Genomic DNA, 27,772 nt, shown 5'->3' with positions numbered 1-27,772 from the left:
ATCGCGACGTGTCAGGAACGCATTCTCTGAATGGCCGAACTATAGTGATGTTCCCATGGTGTTTCCGAACGTCAGAGTTTGCGATAAGCTGGCAACTTTAGTCGATTTTATGTGAGAATTTACTAAACATGTTTAGTTATGCACATCATAAAATTGTTGGCTTTAGATAAATACCACTTACTTCTATAGTACTGAGTGAGAAGTTAAATGCAATGAAAAATATCGAATTCTATTCTAAACACCTTTTACTCATGACACTATGCAGGGTTGACACACAGTAAAATAATTTGGGCATGTCACTAATTTAAATCAAATTGCAATTAAAATTATGTACAACTGGTTGTTTATCGCGGATTCACCCGCATCTCGAGGGGACTATTCCCTTCACCCGGGCAAAAGACCATTTTTAAAACAAACATAAGACAAATACAAAACTTTCCACGTCATGAAATTAGGAAGATAATTTTCTTTCGTAAATGGCATCTAAATTCAATTTTCTTTTTACCTGGTCATGTCAACTATTGCCATGAAGGATTGGCCACATCAGTCAATAAAAGTCCACCATCCCTGCATTAGTGTCATTAGCTCACTGAAGTGCGATTGATACATAGTGGCATTTGTTTAGAGTCCATTTACTTATCATTTTTAGTAAGTTGTCACCTTAGTCGATGTTGTAAACGCACATCACTACGGTCCTTTTTCGAAATTCGAGCACCGCGTAGTGGTGTGACGTTGTCGGGTCTATTGGGTTGTGACGTGATTCGACTAAATTCGACTGCTCGATGAGGCGTGGAGTATCGAATATTCGCCAGTTACGTTTATATAATATCGATTAATTTAGTCGATCGGTCTCTTTACGATATATTTTATTCAGTTGACACAAACAATGGTACTTATAAGTTGTTCTTAATTCTTATTATTATAATTATTTGCTTCAAGATTCTATTATAAATTGATAGTTGTTGATTTTAAAAACATTATTTTTAATTGTAACTTATACATTAAATCATGCGATATTCACTGTAAGTGCTGGGTTAGGACAGGATGTGTAATCGATAACATTTTATTAAATGTTTTAATCGACTGAAATCGTTTGGGAACGGATAATCGACTAATCCTTACATTACTTTGTGCATTATTCGAAACATTGTGTTTATAATCGCCAAACAGACTTTTAGTGATGTGAGCGTTTTGATGTTTTAGTCGATTTGAAGTTATAAAAATAGTGTGAAAGTCTAGATTTAGTCTAGACTAGACTGGTTCGTGTGGAGGTGCGAGCGACCCGGGTGGGACGCGGCTGCGGCACGACAACGATACGATACCGACACGATTCATTTCAATTATAAAATAAAGTATAGTCTACCAACTAATTTTAGTGAATTAATTAAGGAACATTTCTTAATACAAATACGTAATAATACGTTGAGTTACCACAGTTTTTTTGTTATTATTGTCGGTAAATATTTCATAGTCGTCCGCTCCGGTCCGCAGCTGTTTCAAACGGTTTTATATTAAGGATCATCGAAGTACTAGGTACGCCTCGAGGCTAGATCAATAGTATTCACTTCACTTTCGAGTACACAACGTTTTTTTTTTAAGTTGGTTAAGCTTAACTTGGGGATATTAGTCGGACTACGCACATTTTGAATATAGAACTCAGTTTCTTTTTTTGTAATGTAAACTTCTTTGTCATATCATAAACTATAGAGGTTTTTTTAATAGATGAAAAATACTGTCCGTTTCTGACATTATAGCACAAAAAAGTTTTTGTTGTTGTCTATGTGTAGTCCAACTTTACCCGCTATTTACCGAGCGCAATCATTTTATGCTCAAATTAGGCCAAATCGTTTATTTTATTTATTTAAACAATAAACCCTGAATATTTAAATTGAAATATATTGATTTCGTAATAAAATTATACACTGAGTATAGCCATTTTTTTCTAGATCAAATTAAAAAGGAATATTTGATATGTCTGTATATTTTTGATTACAGAAGTTTTTATTTTATTTTCTTTGGCGGATATTTTAGGGGTGGGCTCTTACGTGTTATTTTGAATGAACAACAATTAAATAACATATTGTAACACTAATTTGATTTTGTTGTTTGGTAACCAAAACAGCTTATGAAATATTTTTATCATTGTATTGACAAATGACATGAGTAAAATTTAAGCATCCAAACTTTTATGATAAAATATGATGTCGATAATATTAAAATCAGAGTGAAATCAAGCGACCATATCTAACACATGAGGGCACATCTTTATTTAGTTTTTACACAAATATAGTTTAAAAGCGATTTATTTTTAATTCTTATCAAATGTACGTCTTCCAATATCGTATAGTTTTGTAATAATTATTTCGTTTGCGTCTTAATACGTTCGTTCATAGCACAATTTTTGACTAAAATGTAACAATACAAGTGCTTTTGTGGATTAAAAGTTAGTTTTAATTATTATTTCTTTGTAATGTTGAGCTTTTAGGAATTTAAGGTCCAAAGATCCGACCGTATGTAATACGGCCGGCAGAATATCAATATCCTAGCAGTATTTGAGTTTAAAAAAATATTTTCAAAGATTATACTATTTTTTTTTTTCGTTTATAAGATGGACACAATTTTAGCCTTTAAGTACAAAGAATACTAACCTCTCCTAACATTAATTTACTAAATAGAATTATTATTATTATTTATATTATATGAAAAAAATAAAATTGGTTTATGTACTTACACGTCGTGCTATTTTAAGAGATATTTTTAAAATACAAAATGATCTATTCTATCGTTATGAATCTTAATATATTTTTGATTTAGTAAATTGTTATTTGCCGCTTAAGGTATTGTTGGGCAACTGTTGGGCGACTGGAAAGTGGTCCAGTTTAATGGCTGAAAAGTGTAACGCCGACTATCGCTCTGCACTCATTCCACTGAAACATTGTAAAATATATAAGCGATTTTCATAGTAGTTGCGATAGAATGATGCCTGACTGTTGCCCGATATATGACTACACCTCAACGTATTTTTGCTTTTAAGCACAATACGGAAATATACCTTAAGCAGTAAAATAATAAAATTGTTAATATATAATTTGTTAGAAAATGGTCCTTAATATAAGAAAGTTAAGCTGGAGTTTGTGTTATGTGCCATAATGTAGTGTTGCCAGCGGAAACACCATATCCTATGTTACCATACTAAAAAAACAGAATAATTCCTTCCTTCGTATTGTATGTACAGTAACAAAATTCGCTATTTTTTGCTTTCTTATTCGTAACACTGTCGTTATTTTTTTTAAATATAACTATATTGAAATTGTATTTTTTTTTCTTTTTTGTGTTATATAAGTTTCACTTTAAATGTAAGTAGAAGAGAATATAACGTACATTTAAAATATTAAATGAAACTATATGTTAATTCATAATGTCGTATGGGGGTTGCCACAGGTTTAGAAGCCTGTCAATTATATACGACTTGATAATGTCGAGCGGACGCGGTAGCATTGGGGACAAACAGACAAACAAATATACATATTTATTTATCTACCATAGACTACGATATACAAACTCGAACACTAATACACGCGCCATATTGAAACCATAGACATTTGTCATGCCGGAACAAAGGCTTTTCGCCAATGTCATCCGCGTTCGTAGATCGTGCAATAAGGAGACCTCCATACATACCACATCACTATAGAATCATTGTGTAATTAAAAATTAACATGGCATTCTTTATTATATATGTAAAATTAATAAAAAAAAGTACTATTTGGTAGCTATTTAAGTAAGTAATAGCGTATCGCAAAAAATAAAAATGGAATGCAAAAGTAACAAAAAAAGGTATAAAATATAACGTAGACTGCTGATGTTGTGGGGTACTTTCTGTCTTGCAGGCTACGCAGTAGTCGGATCTGTTCGGGGTGGGTTGCGACTTTTACGACTTCCCGTCTTCTATATTACGACTTCCTACTTTTACCATTAATCCTGTATTGCCAAAATAAGTAAAAAGGCACCTTTATTCGTTACTGTAATTTTTTTAATTACAGTGAAGCATTCGGGACGTTTTTTAAGTAAAATAAACAGGAATTCCAAGAGATAAAGTTTTTTCACTAAAAAAAATACAGAATTAATCATTTATATTTATATCTTGCTTGTAATTGAAGTAAACTTCAATTTGGTTGTCGTGAAAGTCGTCGCCCAGCAAAAGGAACATACTGTAACTTCGACATCTTAAGTAATGCACACATTTAGTTCGACCTGACTTCAATGGTAGGCCTGGTGTGTGTTCTAGTTCACATAACTTGATAACTAGATTATGAAGAAATAAGCCAAAAAACAAGATTTTTAATTCATGAAAATAAAGGTACTTTTAGTACTTTTTTTCTGGGAAATAGCAGAAGATGAAAAAAATATTTAAACAATATAGTTTGCATACTTATTCTGTTATCCAGTTATGTTAACTTCAACACTCGTAAAGCAACGCCCGGCTAAGCTTTTGATATAAAAGTACACGATTAGAGAAAATCACGATTTTATAGTAAAAAGCACTTTGAATTCTATAACAATTTTAGTTAATTATAGTTGCCTGATATTTCAACTATAGACGTTGATTTGAGTAATTAATATTATATAATTTTATATTTAAAGCCAGTTAGCTCACAATGTTTTCGGTTGTTCAAACTTCAAAGACTTAAAAATTATACGTAATTTAGTTTTGAATTTTTATATTTATGCTATGCAGTTTCTAAATTCGGGTCACTCGCCGCTAAAGTTTTCTCACAAGTTGTATATATGGCGTTAGAGCATTTTTAGGGGTATTTCGTCCATATTTAAAATGAGTTTTTCGAACTAGATGTTTTAAACTAGAAAAGACTAGATGGTAATTAATCAAATTGGTTTAATTACTGTAAAGGTGGTGGAGTCAACATCAGTCTAATTCCGATACTTGAACAAAGCCTAACTTTGATCAGCGCTTATGTATCACGCTATCGAACATTGTAACGTGTTTTATAGCTATGTCATACTTGTAAGTGCAACTTAAAGTTACGTAGCGTTCGAGTATTCGGTAATAAGTTAGTTTCCAGAAGTATGTGTCTCTTAGCGACAGAACGGAAGTGGTCCCCCTAACAAATGTCGACGTAACAAGTATGTATACATTGTATATTGCTGTCCTACCCTCATCCCTTTACGATTTAAGTAAATGCAATAACATGTGAGTCATTGTATCGTGTATAAAGGTAGCTTAGAACATAATTTTCTATGTTTTTCAATATTTAGATGAACACCGCAAGTCCGTGCTAGGTCGGAGCAGGTTAGTTCGTCTGCGCTCGCGTCGCCATGTTTTCATATAATCGTGTTGGCGCCAACAATGTGGACGTAGGTTTAATACTTTGTTTCGCGTGTTCGGATCCTTGACTAGTAGTATCGTAACGTCCGTTGATAATAACCAAATAGTATTGAAAAGATTCCTCCTTTTTTAATATATCTTCATAGTAGATAAGTGAATGTACTTGCGCACAATGTATGTGAGACGCGTCGAGTACCCTTTTGTTTAAAGAATGCAGCGCTCGACTGCAAATATTTTTGGTAATGTTTTACCTTTAACTCGTCGCAACTCTCTCGCTAATGAATGAAGGCATTTAATTAGTGCTCATAGATTTCTTTCCATTGTAGCACAAAAATAAAATAATAAAAAACGTATTTTTCTCTCAATTTTTGGGTAGTTAATTTTTTTAAATAGAATATTTTCTAGCATAGCTCAAAGTCACTTTGTTTAGAATCGGTATTTGAGATCAGCACTTATCATTGTGTTCGTTACCGACGGACTGCGGATTATCGTGTATTTAATCTTAATACCTACGTTTAATGATATACTGAAAATCTATATTTTTAACAAATTTAATTTAAAAAATATACCTAATTAATGAAATTCCTAAAGATAAAAATGAAATTTTTAATATTTATGTGTATAGTAGTGTGTACTGCGAGGTGATTATAAAATAACAAACGCTTATAAGTTTTATGTCTCCACAGATTCGTGCAAAGAGAATATATAATTTACTGTCCATGAAATTAATAATAATCTATAACTGATGTGTACAAAAATCAGTATGTTTCAGGCATTTTGAATCCGACTTAATGTATGTAAAAATAAATGTTGTTTTAAAACGTTGTATTTCATTTGTAACCCTTGTATGTCATTTTTTATTGTGCATGCCTCTTGATAAGACTGGTTAGACTTTCTGGCTACTTACTACCTGTAATGACTGCCTAATATGTTTCAATTATGAGTCGGGAACCATCAATTTAATGCGCCATTTGCTCGTGATATAAATCAAGGTATTTTATTTGGCGCGTAAGATACATTTTTAGGGTGACATATAACGGGATCCTTTGCTGCCAAGGGCTAGGGCAATAAATAGAAATAAAAACAATCCAATAATAAAAATCAAATTTTATTATAAAGAACCAAAATTAACACAATCTGTGTAACTTAAAAGAGCACTTCGAAAAGTAAAAATTTTGACAAAACATTCTAGAGTTGAAACATAGAGAAACAAATTATAAATAAATACTTATTTACACGTCTATGGCAATACATAAGGTACGAGACATCTTTGGGCTGGTCCCTTCAGCAAAATAAAATGTCGGAAATTTAAAAAGCATATTTAAATTATTTTGTTCATTAGATAAAAGAAAATCGTTTGCAATATGAAATAATCCAAGTATAGAACTGATACATTCAGATCATAATATAAATAGAGAGACTAGGATTCGATGACACATGGAAATAACATTTGGAATGCCAAATAAATTCTACAATAATTATCCAAGAAATTACACTATTCCGGAGTAGAATATGTGAAACCATACAAAAAAGTACATATTACTTATTGCGGTCATTTAAAAAAAAAAATTAAAAGACAATTTATTATAAAATAATTAGTAATAGACTATAGAGTATTAAGTTCTTCGCAAGTAAGCCCAATCGGGGCGAGCTAACTAAGTATGAACTAACTTATTTTACTTAAAATATAAGCGTACTGACCTGAAATTACTACTATTATTATAAAAAGCGTAAAAAAAGGTTTTATCTTGAGGTATTAAATTAACTTTATTACTGTTAAATCTTTTTGAATGTCATGATCAAACATAAGTTTTAATATGGAACCAAAAAACAAATTTCATCAAAAAATCACCAACATTCGTAATTAGGAAGGAAGTATAAAATTATTACTTTCATTGCCACAATTTTAAAACAGAATCCATCAAGAAAAATTCTCAAAAAATCTTAAAAACCTTGAATAGTATCAAAAATTACTTAAAAAATTTAACTTATTCTAATTTGAGGCACAATATTCTTAATTAAATATGTACTCTAAAACGACATTGGCGCTGTCTTATAAAATAATAAAAACTAGAAAATTATTAAAAACTTTCATGCAGCTTAAATTTAAAAAAGAACAGAAAAGAAATAAAAATGTTACTTTAATAATTTATATTGCGACAAAATAGTACCTAAGGGTACGTTTTGAATGCCAACTGCCGACCGCAAAACCAGCGACTGCAAGAACTCGGTAGCTAGCATTTGAAACGTGCCTTTACTGCAGGTTAGCACTATTGCTTTCAAGAAAAAAAAAAATGACAAAATATTTGAAATCACGCACCTACTTTTAGAAATAAACCGCACATTTGAATATGTACTATATAAAAATATTAAAAAAAAATGTAATTTCACTTATTAATTGGTCCCAAAGCAATCACTTTGCTAAATCTATTCATGCATATTTAAAAAGAAGTATCAAAAATAGTATTGTACAACAATATCTAGAGTATACATACAAATATTATTATCAAAATTTAAAATAGGAAACATTTTCGAAAATACTTCAAAATATTAGAACGTAGAACCATTCCTGCACGCAAGTTTCATATTAAAATATCAATGTCTTTTACACAAACACGTTTAAAATAGCAGTCTCTGAAAAAGCTAAGATTAAAATTCGCAGTTGACAAGCATAAAACTAGACAGCGTGCATCCAATGCACAATTACTTAAAGTTAATCTATTAACTAAAACACATTTAAGCATCGTAGAAAGTCACAAATTCACTAAAGTTTCTCATTACACACTGAGGTAGGTATATTTTATCTTTGCGCATATTTTTAAGGACATCCCAAAATACGATATTTATGTTGAACAGCGAAGCACAACTCTAGCGTTTTATCGATATTTCACACAACACTATAAACTTACGTTGCACCGAAAACATGAGCAAATTCCATTTATTTTGTACATAGGCCACATATTGAACACATTTTTACCCCAATTTCGTAATTTCTCAGTCCAAATACACATAGAAGTTTGGTGTACCACAGTATTTGGTGGCGAAGGCCTTACCGGCGGCCGTGGGAGCGCTAAGGGCGATGTCAGAGACACGTAGGGCTTCGCCGTATAAGAAGGAAGCTCGAGCGCAGTCGAGCAGACGTGCTGCGATGCCCTGCCGTCTGTGGTTGATGTGTGTCCATATACGGGATACGCCGCATCTGAAAATATGTTAAATATTACTTATGTAGCTGCAGTTTAATTGTGTTACGTTAGAACTACTGTCGGTACTTGGATAAAATGTGGCCTAAGTTGTTGATAAGTAATAATAATACAATCCAGGCCGATTGTCGGTCACGGCGCCTTTTCTCTCTTAGAATATTAGCCAGCTGCACAGGGCTCAATAGTGGCAAAAGTGCACTCACTATTCCTTGATTTTTTAACCTGATGCAATGACACTCCGAACCGACCAGAGACCGATATTTACGTGCTCTCCAAAGCTTGGGTATTGATTATGATGATGATGTGTTAATGGAATAAAACTTACTTGACAGGATAATCCTCTACACTGCAGCAGTCAGGGTCACCAGGAATCAGCTTGTACGCCCTCATCTTGGGCTCCACAATCAGACAGCCTACTATCTGCTTCTTCTCTATGTATAAGTAGGCCTGAGAAAATAATATTTCATAATGAGTTCATCATCCTCCGAGCCTTTTCCCAATCATGTTGGGGTCGGCTTCCAGTCTAACCGGATTCAGCTGAGTACCAGTGCTTTACAAGAAGCGACTGCCTATCTGACCTCCTCAACCCAGTTACCCGGGCAACCCGATACCCCTTGGTTAGAATGGTGTCAGACTTACTGGCTTCTGACTACCCGTAACGACTGCCAAAGATGTTCAATGACAGCCGGGACCTACAGTTTAACGTGCCATCCGAAACACAGCCAATGGTGTCTAAGATATACTTAGAAAGTACATACAAACTTAGAAAAGTTGCATTGGTACTTGCCTGACCTGGGATCGAACCCGCGCCCTCATTACTCGAGAGGTTGGTCCTTTACCCACTAGGCCACCACGAAATTTTTTTTCATAATGAGTTACAAAAGTTAAAAATATTCGATTTGACATCAATTGTTACATTTTAATACCAAATAAGTCAAACCCAGTGTTTTACTTTAAGCATTAAAAAGTTATCTATAACATAAAATCAGCATAAAACCAGAGGTCCTGCCTCTCGATGGAGCTACTTTCCGCATTCGAATAAAAACTGTGTTCATTTTAGAACTTTAGGCTATCAGTGTACTAGGGCATGCAATTTCGGTAAAATAAAAATTACCGGTAAAAATTCGGTAATAAAAATATTTTTACCGGTAAACCGGTAAAACGGTAATTTTGGTATTTTTTTTAAATGTGATATTATAACAATAAGATTGTGTAGTCTAAAAGCAAAAAATACATGGTATAAGGTGTTAAAATTTTTTTGTGACGTGGGCCGTAACAAAAAAACATGTCAGTACCATCCGTACGCGATGTCGTCGACATAATGCAAGAGAAATGGCTGCGATGGTACGGACATGTAAAAAGGAGACCACCTAAATACATCGCCAATGTACTCAATCTCGATATACCCGGTCAAAGGCGCAGAGGAAGGCCGAAACTGTGGTGGTTGAGTGTGGTAATGAATGACATGAAAATCTACGAAGGAAGATGTCCTGGATAGAGTGAAGTGGAAGAAGAAGATATGGAAAGCGGACCCCGTCACAAGACGGGATAAACGCTAAGAATTAACGTGAAAAAAAAAAAAAATTATTGAAGTGAAAGCCCTTTTTTATGGTAAATCGTAGGCATTTTATGGACCAGGGTCGCGGTAACTCTCTTGAACAATCCCGCAGCCCCGGCAGGCCTTGGCGGCCAACACGGGTCTGTTGTCTATGCAGACGGAGGAACGATGAGCCTCCCGAACTCACCGCCCACAGACCGACGCCTACGGTGGCCGAGAGTCGTCTCTCGACACTTGGCGCCCGTGGTATCTTCCTAGTCCAATACAGCGGCTGGGATGAGAGGTGCGAATTCGCAGTCTCTCCGCCGTCTCCTTCTCGAGCATGACTGCTTCGCAGAAGGAGACGACGGTTTCCCATCCACTCAGGACCATGGTTTGAACCAGAACCGGGCGCGAGAGGTCGACGCTGCCTATTGCCTCGTCGACGACACGGCGGTACTCTTCCCAGGCAGTGCACACCTGGACTGTGTGCTCCATTGTATCCTCAGAGCTGTCCGCATGGTGGTGAAGTAAAAGCCCTTGCTCAGTAAGGTCATAGAGTAGGTAAAATAAGCATTAGCTACATTTTTACCTAATATGAGCTGACAGCTATCAGGAAAATCAGAATAACCGAATGAATAAAATTTGTTTACATATTATAAATTAAGATGAGAATGAAGATTTGTATCTAACCTAGAGATAGTTAAGGAGACACATAAGTTTACTTTCCTAAAAAACAGCAACTTTAACACTTTACAATATGTAATGTATGCAATATTACCTTATGTTCAGGCTACATAATGAAGATTTGACGTTAAATGACCAATTGCTATATTTTATCACAAAAACGTAAAAACCGGTAAATTACCGGTTACATATTATTTTTACCGGTAATTTAAAAATCGCGAAAATGGGCGGTTTTACCGGTAAAACCGAAACCGGTAAACCGGTATTGCATGCCCTACAGTGTACCCATTGAAATCGTTGCATTGTTTTGACGTGAAAACTGGACAGATAGAGTTACTTTCTCATTTAAATGTAAAGGAGCGACCTCTAGACTATAAATTAACATCTACTACTAACATAAGTTCAACTTACAGTATAACTATGTATATGTTCCCTGGGCAGTTCGTTCCCGTACCCGAGGTGTGGATGCACCACCCTGTTGAGCAGTTGTTCCACCTTCCTCCAGCCGCTGTCGCCGCCCCGCACTCGGACGCAGCGGGCGTTTCCTGAACGTTCTACGATGCACTCGTCTTTGAAGCCCTGGAATATTAAGTTTATTTAAATTTTTGTAGGTATTAAATGTAGTTATGTGTAGTTTATCAGTTGTGTTAGCACCCATAACACAAGTTAATTAATAACTTAGCATGGGGCTAACCGACCGTGTGTGAAAAGGTGTCCCGACATTATTTATTAAACTAATTACAATACATAGGTCGATAGGTTACTAAAGTGTGTTTGTAAAACTGTTAGGTATGTGCAGTGGTTTTTCAGCTGAAATATAGCAATATAAACGAAAAAATATTAAAACCGCTAGTAAACTGTTTTCGTGTATTACGGAATATTATTATGTCTATAAATTACTTAAGGCTCGTGGCTAAGTAACAAACGCGTCAAGAAAGAACGCGTCATTATGGTACGCATTAAAGTATTGAGTAAGGAGTAAGGATCATTTCCCGCACATAGATGAAACTATACAATATTACTTGAACAAGTAATTTAATTTTAAAGTTGTTTAAAAAGCAGGGCCAATTTCTCAGAGACAATAAATCTTTTCTTTTTGTGGGTTAAAGTAGACAATTATATTGCTTATTCGCATGACATAATTATTACTTAATTCTAAAATGAAATATGCACTTACATTAAATTTGAGTACGTCTGTAGCGTTGTGATGTACCAAGTGATCATGTTCGTCTTGTGGATCGCCAATCTGTGGAACGTAGGAATTTGTAATTTAGAGGTAATCATCATCCTCCTGCACTTATCCCAAATTGTAAATTCATGAAAAATAGCTGAGGTAAAATAAATTCGTGGCATCCCGGCTCGGACACAACCAGTTATGTTTTTAAAACCACCCAGAAAGAGCCTTGCTTCATAAAATTATCCAGAATTTCGTGAATTATCCTTTCGACTTGCGATCATAAAGGCCGCAAAAAAACTGTTTTCGTCATAATAAAAAGTCATTCATTCAAAGTAGGCTGAAAATCAGCAGTTTTTAGAGGTCATAAAAGACAGCCAAACTAACGGTTACCTGATAGATAGTCCCGCACTCGGCACACTGGGTGGCTCCGAACTTCTTCTGTCCCGCGTCGATCACGTACTGGTCATCACCTGTCTTTATTAGTGAACGCTTGCTGCTCTTGTCTGAAATACATTAAGAAAATATCATGTTTGAGTAAGTTTTTTCACTCATGTATCTTGCACCTTGAGTAAATGATATGAAGCTTTGCTTGTCCGAAATTGGCTAGTAGTGACTTCAAGCGAGTCAAAATCTATATTAATACTATAAAACTGAAGAGTTTTTTTGCTTGAAAGCGTAATTCTCCGGAATTACTTTGTATCTGGGTGTGCAAATTAATTCCCGCTATTTGCCATGGATCGCGGATGAAACTGCTGGCGGAAACTTATAACCTTCCTACATAAATGGGCTATTTAAAACTGAACTATTTTTTCAAGTCGGTACAGTTGTTTCTTAGATGAACGAGTTCAAGTAAACAAACACATTTAAGCTTTGTAATTTTAGTGAGTAAAGATGTTTCGCAAAGAATAAAATGTATGTAGTTGAATTACCTTTAGTGGTTCCAGGAACTGCTATGCCAGGGTTAGGCTTCTCGAAGATCGGGAACAGTTTGGGTTTCTCAGCGTTGTCAGCATTGGTTGAGGTAGATGGGACTTCTAAAATAAAAGATGATAATATTATCAGTGTTTGCATAGAAAAATATGCTATCATAGATGTGAAATCATCCTTCTGGCCTTATCACAATTTTATTTGGGGTAGGCACAACAGGTTTTCTCCTTCCATACTTTTCTATCTTTCGTCATCTCACAAGTTACATTCTTTTTAACTATGTAGACTTTCACAACAATATAGGTATCCATCGTTTCCCTGATCGTAATTGCTATCAAATAGCATTAACTTAATCGAATTCAAAAAAGGCGAAGATTGTGAATTGATTGTATGTTTTTTTTATGTTTGACGACATCATTAAATTGGACACAATAATACATATTTTATTAAAGTAACTATAAATATTTAAAGCAGGTAAATAAGAATCGTGGGTATCTGTGTTCGTGTAATATTTTTGACCTTGAGTGCAACAAAAACTCAAAACAATGGTACATGAATGGGAACATTTTACAAAGACATCATTATTTATTTTATTCATATTTTAGTGTGGTAAAGTGATATTTTAGCCTAATTAACGATTAAACCCATGGGTAAGTCAAAACATAATGTATAGACAGCACAAATGTGTGAGATTTTTATTTAGGTTTTTGTATAACAAAAAACAAAATATGTATTCTGGGTTTCTACATGTTATTATAACAGAAACAATAATACATAATCGGAGATAAAATCAGCTGTCCCACTATCACGGAAATTCAACTGCCTAGCTGTCACACTTCATAGCCTGGAGACAATCGAACTGATAAGTCTTAGGCCGCTTTTTGGAGTAATTCGCAAAAAAGCTGCCCGAGACTTCAGATAGACAGGGTCCTGTTTTACCCTTTGGTTATGGAACCCCAAAAAAGTGTCTGATTTACACAAAATGCAGAAATAGGTATAATTTCTAAAAATGGTCCCGACGAATTGAGAACCTCCTCCTTTTTGTGAAGTCGGTTGAAATGTCGGTCTTGTATAAGATTATCAATTATATGTAGCTGATTAGCGATAAGACCGCCATTTGTGCTCTTCTTTGTGTATTGTGATGTCCTGTGTTGTTTTCTTGGTGTACAATAAAGCATAATCTATCTATCTATCTATTCCAGAGAGAAAATATAACGTTTATAATCTTACCATTGACAACAGGAGGTATAACAGTCTCAGTGGAAGCGAGCACGGCTTCAGCGTCGATGTTGTTCGACTGCGCCATCCTGAGAATCTGCTCGTCCAACATCTTCAGCTCGCGGTCGATCACGTCCAGGTCTGGTAGCACTTCTTGTACTAGAAAGAAATTATTGCTATTAATAATAAAATAAACGACGAAAAGACGTAAACCCTTCGTGCGCGAGACCGACTCGCACTTTTTTTTCGCACGGATATGTCAGAGACTAGCTTCCGCCCGCGATTTCACCCGTGATCAGAGGTAACTTGTGGGGTAACTACCGCCGCCTTGTGAAAACGGCAATAAAATCTGTCCAGCGGTGTTTGTGTTATTGACAATAAATATGGAACGTAGGAATTTGTTTAATAAATGAGGGAACTTTTGGCACATAGTGTGTTTTACCGTATTTCATCGAAATCAGTTCTGGCGGTGAGAACACAGTATTCGTTTAACGTATTTTTGGTAGAAATAATAAATAGATATTGTAAGTAAACTGTTAGGTCGCAGCTATTTTGTATCTAATTCGATAGGCTGATTTCCCGCTCTAATCTAAGCTACTCTTACAAGACTTGGGCATCGAACCCAGTAACATCGCCATGGAAACATAAACATAAAGGGTAATTTAAAAGTGGTTACAACTAGAGGTCATATTACCAAGACCCCTTTCGTAAGAAACAGGTTTGTTCTTTGTAATAGTCAAGAAACAGCTGCAATGTTGAGTGACCCCTAACTAGTGGGGTCTACGCTTATTGAATACAGGCCCCTCTTCTCCACTGGGCACTATGGGCAAGTGCCCAGGGCCCCGCGATCGAATGGGGCCCCTAGTTCCTGCCAGATTAGATAGAGAGTCCTTAAAATATCAATAAAAAATCACTTTACAGTGAATATTTCTAAGCTATTTAGGCGCTATTTGTAAGCGGAGGTGGAGGACTTTTGCGTCCCAAATGTCAAAAAATGTTGAGCTCGCAGCTGCTTCACTTCCTGGTCGCTTTTTTTAAACTTGTTTGATTACTTTTGTGTTAATTCTGTATGATTTTACTACGTGATTATATTTTGTCGTTTTTTTTTGGAAGGGGGTTGCTCAATAAGTAGCCCGCCTCAGGTGCTACCCGATGCTACGCCGCCACTGGCGGAGAAGGCTCCTTCTCCAAATTGAAACGAATAAAAAATGAATTAAGAAGTACAATGCTTCAAGAGAGATTAACTAGTTTGTCGCTGATGTCCATAGAATGTGATATTCTCAATACCTACCATAGATTTTGAAGAAGTGATTAACAATTTTGCTCGTCTTAAATCTAGAAGGGTGGACCTTTGCAATCAACATAGAGTTAATCTAAGGATTTTATGCTAAGCGAGTTACTTTTGTAGATTATTTTTTATATATCCTATTTTTTTAAAGTTAGTAACTGAATAGAAATAAATTTAGAACCTTGTTTGTCTACTTTCTTTATATATTATCACTAAATAGTGTTTTCTCAAGGTCATAGGGGCCCCATGATCCTAATGTGCCCAGGGCCTCAAATAGTTTAAAGACGGCCTTGATTGAATATAATTAACTACCACCTGTATTTATAGCTTGTTTTGGGAAAATATACAATGTATGTGTAAACGCAAAAGTTTGTTAAGATTTATGCATGTTTGTTACTGTAGACTACTGAATAGATTTTGATGAAACTTAGCAGTAATGTATGCTAATGTAATGAGGAAATTTTTGTTGGTTTGTACCCTGACTACTCCGAAACGTCTGCACCGTTATTAGAAAAACTGTTGGTGTGCTGCTAGACTAATCCTGAGTAACATGGCCTATATTTTATCCAGTTACGGTTTCCCTCGGAACGCCGGCGAAACAGCGGTCGGAAGCTAGTCTCAAAAATACTCAAATCTGGACAGCAGTTCCTGAGATAAACAGATGAAAAAAACAAACTATTTCACTTTCAAACATTATTAAGTAAAAATAGAAAATATTTACCTGCAGCCGTATTCTCTTCAACAAGTATATACCCGCCTTCTACAGGTAAAAACTGCCCACTTTTCGGCAAATTACCATGATTCTCCTCGTGTCCGTCAATGTCAGTCATTACAACGTCATTGACGGGCTGTGCCAACGTTGTCAAAGGCGCCGCTACTTGTGGCAATGTTGTCAAAGTTTCTGACAAAGTTGGACCATTTTCTGACAATGTTGGCCCATTATCCAACTTCTGACAACCCAATTCTATAAGGACAGCTTCCGAGTCTTGTGGTACTGTTGTCATGGTAACGGGCACAGCTGTGACTGGTTGGAATATTTGGTTGGTTTCCTCAATAACCGTGCTGTTGAAACAAGGTAGTTCTTGAATTGGTTTGGAATATGAGAGTTCGGTTTCTGGTATCTCTTCTTCGGTCCATTGGCTGAGTAATGCATCTATTGTTTGTTTTTCCTTGTCGAATGGGTCGGCTTTGTCTGTGAAATAACATCACAGTTAAAGTATGACGAAAGTTTGTGAGTTGTGTGTCTTCACAAATGGCTCAACGGATTTTGATGAAACTTAGCAGTAGTGTAGCTTGTATATCAAACAGTAGTTCTTTGGCAATTTTTCCTCTGGGTTTGGGTAATAGTTTCCTCGGGATGCGGGTGAAACCGCGGGCCTATAGCATATAGATTGGATTTCACTTTCTAGAAAGATCAACAATGTTAAAGAATTACAGAGTCCATTGAAAAATATACATAAACAGTTTAATTAATTATTCTCATGTCCGAAAAAACATCAAAATTCTGCAAACAAAAAGGACATTGACACACTTGTACAATAATAATGAATTCACTTACCATTACAAAGTTCTTGCGATGAATTCTGACTTAGCATCGACGCGTCCGTCATGCTCACGTTGGACACGACGGTGGTATTCGCGACGGAACCATTTCCTGAAGTATTTACGTACTTCACTGGCTTATTTTTGTGGTACCTAGGCTTTCTGATACGATGTCTCACTCCTAGATTGATCTGGCCAGGCTTTCGTTTGCGTCGGTGGGAATGAGAGTGCCTCAACCGCCTCTGGTTGGCCGTCGCTTCAATAGCGCTAGAAATCTTCGCGGTCACGCTAGTATTCAAGTCTGGGTTACTCTTACCATAGAACGACTTAGCAGAGAGTATTTCTTTAAGTCTGTCGCTGTTGAACAATGATAGGCGAGCTTTAGGAGCGTTCTCCAGCCTCGGGTACTTCGGATTCGGAGCATGTTCCGTCAGACTGTCGTTACGCAGCCTTTTGTGGCTCTTCTCACTGTCACAAGCGGACTCAGGGCTCTCGCCTATCTCTACAACAGAACGGCGGTTATGCCCCAACTTGGGGGGCGAAGCACCCGCGTCTGTAGTGTGAGGAGTCTTCAGCATCTGCGTAGGCGATATAATGCTGCTCATATCCATTTTCGTCAAGCAAACTACAGCATTTTTCATTGGAGTTATATTCTTCTTCTGTTCAAGAAGTACGCCTTTGAAGCTGTTGACTTTTGGGGTCACTTTGTGCCTCCTACTTGACCTTCTCACGCATTTTGTGGGTGTATTCTCTTTGGAATCTGTTCCAGAGTCTGTGTCAAAGTTCAGGTCTTTGAGGGAGCTGCTGCAGCTCTCCGTGTCTGCGATGAGACTGGCCAGGCTTTTGCGAGCCCGGCTCGAAGTAGAAGAAGTAGTGTGCACACTGGTGCAAGAGTGAGTGGAGGAAGGGGTTCCAGGGTGGTTGTTGAGATGTGGAGTCACCGGGGTCGACACAGAACATTTTGAGTCAGGACAAGAATACCTAGTCTGATACTTTTTCAATGTAAACGGAGATTTGATGAAGTTCTTCAAATCGTTGCTCTCTTTTAGAAGTTTCCGGGTTTGACTTCTTGTCTCATCTGTGAAAAAAATATTGTTGAATAGTTCAGTTGTGTGGTACTAATTATTGTAATAAGCTAATTAGTATAATGATTTATATGCACATTTACATAGAATGCTTGTTTGTGTTTTGTGCTAAAGTGTGTTAAATTTAAACCTCAATAATAATTGCTGTGTAGTTAAAATTTTGTTAGTAATTTTTTTATGTCACTGACACAATAACCTGCTTAGGATTTCTATGTTTGTTGTGTGCAAATAATTGTAAGATAGAAATCTGTTTAGAGTCAGACACCAGAAAGTTGGACAACAGTTCTTACAAAGGGGTATCAGATAGCCCGGGTAACTGGATTGAGGAGGTCAGATAGGCACTCACAGCATGTATATCCAGCTGCATCAGGTTAGGGTAAAACGTCAACATAATTTGGTAAAAGGCTAAGCAAATAAGATGTGTGCATTATCTTTTGATTGATAGTCAATTTGCCAAGATTTTACTATGGGTACAGAAGAAACAATTCATTTTGCTAACATATAGTTTTTTCTTTTTTAGATCTAGCACACAACATAGACATACAAGTCTATCAAAAGTTTTGACACTCAGTAAGAAACCTTTTCATGATTATAATCTCCCTTTATTAAAAATTTTAAACCATTACTATTAAGACAAGTATCATTAACATAAGTTAATATAAATGAAGAAAAGATACAGTGAACTTGATAATATTAAATTAGGTATTTAGATAATAACATTATTACATTTGACACTATTAGCTTCTAATCTTTGGCAGACGAGCTAAATTGTGACCTAGTTTCAACTGTTTAGGGTACATTGCTATCAAGTCTTTAATGCCCTGAGATAAAAGGTGAAAGGACAAGTTGAAAGAAACCTACAAGAAGTTTAGAAGGATGAATAATAAGATAGAATATTGTGGCATGCCAAGATATGAAAAAAGAAAATGTTATGCCAAGCATAGTTTGTTCAGGACAATTTGAAGCCTCTAATTTGTAAATAGAATACTTCTTCTGTGGTGTTCTTATTTCAAATATATCTCTTGAAGACCTTAGTCATGAAAAGGCTACTATAGTGCCACAGGGGATATTTTTTTTTTCTACGGCTGGTGAATACTAGCATTTTGGATCAATACTTTCTACAAGGTTTAGCTAGCTTAGTTAATCCATTGTTTACTGATTTTGTAGATAGAATATTAATGATCATTTATAAATTTGCTTTGCTCAAAGTCCTTGAATTTGAATATACTGTATGAACTTTCAGCTGCATACAAAACAACTATGACACAAACAGGTAAACTATACTACAAGGCTAACTTGAATGTGTTAAAACTTAAATGGAGGGACCTTGGACCTCACATGTCTGTTGAAAAGGACCTCAATGTCATATGAACCGATAATGTTTGTAATTAGTCATTTGCTTATACATAAGCTGACTTTTAAGTCGAGTATAAAAATGTTTGTCAAAACAACTCACGCCACAAGCTTCTCTCAGGCGTCTTCGGCACATTTTGGTCGTTTTCATCGCCAGAGCTGGAGTCCAGCGTGCTGATGATGCCCAGGTCGCAGTCCTCGCTGTCACTCTCGCTGTCCACCACCGGCAGGTTCCTGTGCGTCGTCAGAGACTCCCGGGAAGGCATCTCCTCACATTGGAATAACCCCTTCTTGCGTTCCGACATCTTTGGCGTGTGAGTATGAGGAAGCCGCGAAGAACGTCTAGGAGTCGCCGCGGCCATCGCTACGACCGTATTACTGACCTTAATTACCAATAAAACATAAAATCGGCCACTGCACTCTCGAAGTACTGCTGACCCAGCCTCACTAGTCAATTAAGTTTTTGCCCACTTAACGACAATGATTCTACATATTGTAGTCCATTTCAGGTAAATAAACGTTAAATTAACAGTTAAGTGGCAGTTTTAAAGCAGAAACCACGTAAATTGATACAAAAAACGTGCGTCAAAAAAGTTATATCAAACGTTAGCAAGCAACCATTGTTGTTTGGCGCGTAAACACCTGTCATGTGCTGTGTTGCCCGACCAAAATAATCGGTGTTACATTGTTTTTACCCATTTGATTTTTTTTTACATACATTACATATTAATCTATATTAATATTATAAAGCTGAAGAGTTTGTTTGTTTGTTTGAACGCGCTAATCTCAGGAACTACTGGTCCGATTTGAAAATTTCTTTCAGTGTTAGATAGCTCATTTATCGAGGAAGGCTTATAGGCTACTTTTTATCCCGGTACGGGAAGTAGTTCCCACGGGATGCGGGTGAAGCCGCTGGCAGAAGCTAGTATAATAATATTTAAGCAAAAAAGTATATTCAAACATGTATCACTTGATCTCGATCATATTCCCGAAACAACATTATGGAAATGTATTGAGGTGTTATAAATAAATGTGCAGTTCTTATTGCTTAAAGTACTCAGTTAATATCTTTGTGTCCTTTTATTTATTTTGATTTCATATTCACAAGCAAATAAAATGTATGTACTTCCGACTAAAATAATTAATTATGGTTTTGAATAATGGCAACATTGTGGTACAAAATTTGCGCGCCTACACTAAACTGTTTTTATTTTAATTTGTTTAAGATTTTATTTTTCAAAAATTTGGAATTTTGTAAGTATTTGGAAATTAGAAAATTAGGTATTTGTAATAATGTAATTCTGTATTGTTCCCTGTAATCTTTTGTTATTATGGGTTTCTTAGCTGAAATAAATGTTTTTTTTTTTTAATTTATTAGGAAGAGGCAAAATTAGTAAGATTTATTTTAACATTATTTTTCTTATGTAAATCCAAATAAGTCCCTAGATAGGTAGGTATTTGTTTTTGATATTGTGTAGAAACTGAACTTAGGTACTTACTTACGTTAAAAACTAATTAGTGCACTTATAAAATGGCTAGCAATCGTTTTGCATTTTGATGAATCATCGACTGTATTAAAATAATAACCAATCATTTTTACTCAAATTTGATGCATCATGATGACTGTCCATTGTCCAATTACCTACTCAGATAAAAATACATTTTTTTACTTTAGGTAGGTATTTGCGCATGCAATTTTCGGAAGAAAACATAATACCCAAGCCTAATACCTAAACCTGCCGGGGCTGCGGGTTGTTCGAAAGAGATACCGCGGCCCTGGTACATAAAAGGCCTATGACGGAACACGACGGTTTTTAGTCAGTAAGAGTCTGACACTCCCTCACCGCTGCTAACCCACAGAGGGAGGGGGGGTCATTTGATGATTTTTAACGTCGGAAAAAAAAAAGCCTAATACCTAACCATAATATTATGCGGTTCTTGTATGGAAATACGATGGAGACGGATGCCGAGGTCTTAAGGATAGGCTGCAGGTACAGGTACGCACTAGATTTTAATGTTAGAATATTAACATGTAGGTAACCGTTTTGGATTGAAACGGCTGCAGCACGTGCAGTCGGTGCTTGCAGTTGGCAGCTAGCATTCAAGACGTACCCATGTAATCTAAAAAATGAACTTTTATCCTAAATTTATTTTCAAAATAATCAGACTGCCTATAGGCAACCTATAGGTAGGGAAACTAGATAAGCTGCTTAGCATCACTAAAAGCTGAAGTATATGGCATTGCTTCACTAATGGCAATATTTTTCATGTTGATTATTTTCGCATTTTTTCACTTTAATAGGTATTACTTAGAGTATAATTTTTAAATTTAAATAATAAAAATTATGATGAAAGTATAATTTTGAATAATTTATAATATTTGTAGGGGTCAATGTCGGTACTTTGACACCGGAATGTCAAAAAATTGGGGAGTTGGGTTCCTGACCTGTGCCTGTGTGTAATAATGTGTTATGTAGGTAAGCTACCTGCGTATGTTAAGTCGTGTAGATACCTATACTCATTATGTACCTAATCTTAAGTTTCCATAGATTTGATTTAGGCTGGGCTCTGTCATGCTCGTGATTCTGACACTTATTCACTGACACTGATTCTGACACTGACAGAATCCTTGCTTGCTCGTGGTTCAAAATCTGCACGCGCAGCAATCAATAACTTTGCGTTATTGTTGCACAATTTAATTGATAGTTGGACATAGGCTGCTCCCTTACAAACCATACATAATAATGAGCCTTTCTTAAGGGACTTTTCAACTTAGTAGGTACATAATTATGATAACTCCCTGTCGATATTAATCAACGTCGAACAAGAGATAAAAAATAAAGTCATCAAGCGTGCAGTCCAGTGCACTATCCCTTTATCTGTAAAAAATAATAACGCATTTAGTCGGGGTTCTGTAGGTACTTTATTTCAGCCAAGAGTGAAGTTTGTTTTTGTTTTAGACTGATTTTATAGAGGGCTTTTTTTTTCCGACGTCAAAAATCATCAAATGACCCCTCCCACTGTGGGTTAGCAGCGGTGAGGGAGTGTCAGACTCTTACTGACTAAAAACCGTCGTGTTCCGTCATAGGCCTTTTATGTACCAGGGCCGCGGTATCTCTTTCGAACAAGCCAATTTTATAGAGGGCTTCCAAATAATTACGTACTACTTCTAAAACCATGCCGTATTCGATCTAGGGCCCGATTCTCCTAATTTGACTTAAGCAACATACGATTCACGTTCGACTGCGATCCAATCCCGACTCGATTACGATTGAAACGTATGTGGCATTCCGCATTTTTTTTCTTTGAAATAAACTTTTTTATCCTTTTCTGTCATTCAATAATGAATCATTTTGTCTGCAATTAACTATTGCAATATGATTGTAGAGCAAACTACCGTATAGACCAAACTCACCAATCGCATGTCGTTGGAATACGATTGGTCTTATATTAGTAGCAGAATGCCCGATATGGGTAAAACTGCTATTGCGTTGCGATCATATTGCGATTCAATTTCTATTCGATTTTGACATTATTAACTTAGGAGAATCGGGCCCCAGGACAGGCAGGACTGTGGACACAGGCAGGACTGTGATTTGGCAGGAAATGCTTCTAATAGCAAAATGGCCGCTATGCAATAGAACGTCTTTCCAATAGGTAATGCAAGCATGTTTTATACAGAAAAATGATAAGTATTTATGTAGAAATATTTCCATTGCGTTCTCTATTTAAAGTTGGCTGCGAAGTTCCTGCAAAGAAAACGCAAGGGATATGTAAATGGTAGTTTTTTGTGTCGTTAGTATTCGTGGTAGATTTTGTGAAGCGTATCTAGGAAGGGCGGCCGACCGGTTAGGTCATGCATCACCGAAATGAATAGTTTTTTAATGAATGCAGCACACGTTCTAATGCGATACGGAAATAAAGGGCAAAAGATTATCGTGGAAAAAGTTTATTGTGATTTTTTTCTACTAGTGCCAGTAACATTGTATTTAATGGACTTTTTTCCCACTTTTACACAATATTTAATTTAAAAATCTTCTGTGGTTCTATTTTCTTAGAAAACCGTTTGTCGTAAGTCTGCAGGTTTAAAGATATGCTATGAATGCCCTTTTCATTTAATTTTAACCTATCTAAGACCATAGACCAGTTCTCATGACGTAGGTTTACGTGCTAAGAGGTAGCAAGTAAACTTTAATTTCTTTGTAAGTTAGGTATTTTATTTTTTTATTACAGGTCTACTTGCGTCATAAGGCCTGGGTATTTTCTAGATACCTGTTTATAGCACTAAAAGTCTGGGAAACCACGTCATACGTAGATTATATAGTGTCATCCAATAAAATGGATACCTACACTGAAGACTCAATGACGTCAAGTTTAAGCTTATTTTTTTTAATACGTAGGTATAAATTGGCAGGTTAATAAATCATCTTAAAAAAACGCGTCTTCCAAAAATAGCATTAAAAAAATTGGAGGAAAAATGATTAATTTGAAATAAAACATTTTTTAAACATGACCCTTTGGCTGTGGGGTAAAAAGCTGCCTGTATTTTGACAAAATTAAGTATAACTGTATTTTGACCTAAATAAAAAAAGCCTTTTATTCCTTGTATTTTGACCTTATAATTTCAATTTTTAAATACTTCAAATATTTTGTCATATTTTTTAAGTTTTCAGGTGCACGAAATAGTCTCTATGGAATACGGAAGAAATTGCAGGCGGTAGCTAGATACATATTTGAAGGATGAATATCAGAGAAAGAGTATCAGGACGAAAATGTCTAACTCCGGATTACAACAACCGATATATGTATTCGTTGTTCTGCGATTGAAGACTGAATTCCAACATTCGCTTCATACAACTTATATCTATCAAGCAATCTCAAATCGAAAAAAAAACGGATGGCTCTATTATTGCAATCCGCAGTAAACGTTTGGGCGTAACCCAGAGGCGATTATATAAGCGTCCAATATAGGTCATTCCTCGGCTGGATTCTGTTTACCAATGTCACATGTGGCGGTAATCTGAGTTGGTGGGCGTCCATCTTTGTTTTTATAATGAACGCGCCAATCGTCACGCGGGGCGGCGCATGCGCCTAATTGTGAATGATTTATGGCTGTGTTTCCTAGATGGTGATGCAAGTTGTTATAGTGGGTTAAACTTTCTCGGAGCTTCCATAAATTTGTTAATATGTGTGAACTTTCAACTTTAAGATTATTTGTAGGCAGCTTGAGTCTCTAAAAACCCGGCCAAGTACCTACCGACGAGTTGGAAGGGTTCGATAAGTTTTCTAAGTACATAGTATTTACTTTCTAAATTCTAAGTGTATTTTTGACATGTGACACCAATGACTAAGTAGATAAATAAAGGAAAACCTCAGAAAACCTGGAGTCTAAAACCTGAAATCACTACTCTACCTTGAGATACTTTGGCTCATTCTTTCTTTCTTCCTCTTTGTGAGAAGAGGCCTGTGTCCTGCAGTGGGACCTGATCGCTTCCATAGACATTATAAGGTTCCTGTGATTACATATAAAAACCTTGAATACCTCAAGGTACTTACTAAGTAGGTAAGTAGGTACATCTACATATGCCTTTAACTGTGAATATTTAAATAAAACGAATTTTGCCAGTTACGAACAAAATTGTCGTGGCTTTGAACCTTGACTCCACAGGTTTTAGGAATAATGAAGCAAGCACACAGAAAAAAAATACTAATTACAAACCTTGCATTGTTGTATCTATGGTAGGTACTTAATTAAGAACACGTAATGTATGTATACTTATCATTATATAAGTATAATAAGTCATATTTCAGGTTTTTTTGAAGCTTTGAAGGCGGCAAATGATTTCCGCTGTGAATGGAGCAGAAGTGAGTGTTACTCTGAAATGTTATTTAACTTAAAGTCTAGGTAAGTTAAGTGTTTATGTTGCAAAACATTATTTAGGCACCTAAGTTGAGTAGATACCTATAAATTGAAATTGAGTGTCGTTTCAGTTTTTGATTGACTCATCCAAGTTCCTTCTGAAGCTGATTAACCTGGGCCGTGGTAACTCTTTCGAATGACTCTTGGGGTTGGGGGGGAGGTGCCTAAGGATTGATGCTCCATTCGTCTCCTATTGTGCTCACATGTCTTTGCGTCACTGCAGGTGGTAAATATTTCAAAACAGGTACATCTTTTACGACGGTTGAAAGCATTTAAAGGTTTTTAAAGTAAGTATGCCGTAAGGCTTTCTTATTATTGCATTAACATAAGCGATTCCTAAATAACACAAAGTAAAAACCTATGTCCATTGGGGTAAGGGACTATTACTGAAGCTAAATAATAAAAAACAATATAATTGAGATTGACTGCAGCGCCTCTAGCGGATGGCCGGTGAACCATAGCTACAGAAACTTTGTTATCTCTGTATGCATGGTGTTCTATGGACTGAAAATTTTAAATATTTCTTTTTAAAGAAATTGAATTGATTTGACTTTTCTTTATAGGTAATCATAAGAACCTACTGACACTGAAAGACATGAACATTTGTTTGCAGGTAGGTAGGTACCTAAGTGGTTAATAGTATAAGCTGAGCTATGTTCTGCCTGCTGTATTTGGAATTCAAATAATTATGTATTTATAATACTTAACTAATTTTAGTAGCAAAGCAAAATTTCAGGTTTTTAATAAGTAACCTTCAAGTATAAAATAAAAATAACCATATCAAATTATAAATAGGTTCTATTTTGCAGCACCTAAAACTAATTGCTCAGTTCTTTTGCTTCATTAGGTAGGTACCAATAATATGAAATAAATGGAAATGAGTGAATCTCGCATATAAAACTAATAAATATGTCATTGGCTTCTTGGTAGCAATATCTGCTTCAATAAAACAGGTTTTAGCAAATTTTAGCACAGACACTATTTAGCACGTTGTCTATGATAGATAAGACTTCGGGATTTATTCATAAAATTAGAATAAAAAACGTAATGAAATACACTGAAAATTATGATTTTCAGTAAACCAAACTAAAAGGTACCTAAAGGTAAACAATAATGTAAACAAACAAACTGTATTTTTATTGGAATTTGCGCAACAAACTTCTCAGAAATCGATAAATATAAGTAAATACTGACCGAGACCTATGAAATGTCTGCTAACTACGGATTTCTATAAATTAACTTGACCATACTTTCATAGGTAGGTACCATACATTCCTAACTTAGGTACCTATATGGAGTTAATGTCAAAGTTCAGTAGTTAATAGCAAAAAAACGGATAGATATCTTATAGAAATCTACCGTAACAGGTGGATATTTTTTTAACAATGACAGATTGACAGAATCCCGGTTGTCATTACAGAGAGGTAATGACAACCGGGATTCTGTCTAACACACAGTAGTTGAATATTGGTGTCTCGCTCTGTCAACTGCAGACGGGTAGACGCTTTAAGTGCAACAAATGAATCTTATAAACAAGTAAAATAAAAAAGAGAAAACTTACATTATAATAATAATTAAGAAAAAATGGTTTAATATTTGTTTTTCGATTTGTACCTTGAATAATTTCAACTTTGGCGTAGATCATTGATTGTTCAAGTTTAGGTACTCACCTACTACAAATGATATTACCTAATTTGTGTAAAAATAGGTTAGTATTTACTAAATCAACAGAACAACTAGCACGAGTTTATACTTAGCTTCAATAGACACCGAACATAGCCTTTTAAAACAAAGCTAAACGCATTTTAATTAGCTGCCGATTGACCCGCAGTGATCTCCAGTCGTTAGGCATATTAAACGTCTAGTTAATTATCATCACTATCAGCCATATTGGAATCAAGAAATAAATTAATATTCCTACTCGATTTTGTGAATTTATTATGCAAAGTTACTTTTACAGACCTAACTGACCTATGTCTGTCTAGTAAAAGAATTAGATTCAGAACGAGTCAAAAAAGTAGTACTCAAATACAAAATAAACATTAAATTAATTGCTTAATCCTCGACCTTGCCGCGTACACCGTATTTGTGTAAAAGTTAAACACGATCGCATAACACCACATCTATTTACACTTTCTCTAACATTACGGTAACGAGGTCGCCGTGTCAAGCACGCAATGTATCCTAATCAACTTATTTTGCAAAATTTTCAACAAATATTCCCAAAAAATAACAAATAATAGGTACACAGTTGTTCGACAGCGCCCAAACAATCTCGATACTTGTAACACAGCACATTCCATTGACGCATTAAAATGCAACTTTTGAAAAAGTGTGGAGTATAAACAGCATTTTATTACGTTGGCAACGGTGCGTGAATTTCGAAATGACGTGGTAGAAGCAGCAGCTATCTCATCATCATTGATAATGGTCGGTTTGGCAACGTCGCCTCGCTCACCTGGCGCTACCTGCGCAGTGTCAACAGGGGGGCAAG

The 27,772-nt window shown here is 35.7% G+C and overlaps 2 protein-coding genes across 5 annotated transcripts in view; one reads left to right on the top strand and one right to left on the bottom strand.

Annotated features, from left to right (window-relative positions):
• LOC124641405 (guanine nucleotide-binding protein G(s) subunit alpha) overlaps positions 1-6,165 on the top strand; it is a 38,108-nt gene extending 31,943 nt beyond the window's left edge. For all 4 annotated transcript variants that reach the window (XR_006985682.1, XR_006985680.1, XR_006985681.1 and 1 more), the window contains one exon: positions 44-6,165. The gene's annotated coding sequence lies outside the window, so the exon portion shown is untranslated. The remainder of the gene's footprint in view (positions 1-43) is intronic.
• Positions 6,166-6,436: 271 nt separating this feature from the next.
• On the bottom strand, positions 6,437-20,002 carry LOC124641404. The gene is made up of 10 exons (XM_047179477.1): positions 19,462-20,002; positions 16,937-17,998; positions 16,100-16,570; positions 14,103-14,249; positions 12,875-12,979; positions 12,336-12,448; positions 11,946-12,014; positions 11,180-11,347; positions 8,870-8,991; positions 6,437-8,543 (listed from the first exon to the last, which is right to left on the bottom strand). Exons 1-10 carry the CDS (start codon positions 19,718-19,720, stop codon positions 8,339-8,341), a joined length of 2,721 nt encoding a protein of 906 aa, XP_047035433.1. The 5' UTR covers positions 19,721-20,002; the 3' UTR covers positions 6,437-8,338.
• Positions 20,003-27,772: the final 7,770 nt, after the last annotated feature.

Source organism: Helicoverpa zea, chromosome 22 (assembly GCF_022581195.2).
Source record: "Helicoverpa zea isolate HzStark_Cry1AcR chromosome 22, ilHelZeax1.1, whole genome shotgun sequence".
Classification (NCBI taxonomy): Eukaryota; Metazoa; Arthropoda; class Insecta; order Lepidoptera; family Noctuidae; genus Helicoverpa; species Helicoverpa zea.
The sequence above is the reverse complement of the archived record's forward strand: the minus strand, read 5'-3'. Positions and strand labels throughout refer to the sequence as shown.

Coding starts and splice junctions, on each gene's coding strand:
- LOC124641404 (XM_047179477.1), bottom strand. CDS start 19,720: ATGGCCGCGGCGACTCCTAGACGTTCTTCGCGGCTTCCTCATACTCAC. Junction 14,250..16,099: donor TGAAGAGAATACGGCTGCAG/GTAAATATTTTC, acceptor ATTTCTTTCTAG/TACAAGAAGTGCTACCAGAC. Junction 8,992..11,179: donor AACATATACATAGTTATACT/GTAAGTTGAACT, acceptor TTATTTTCTCAG/GCCTACTTATACATAGAGAA.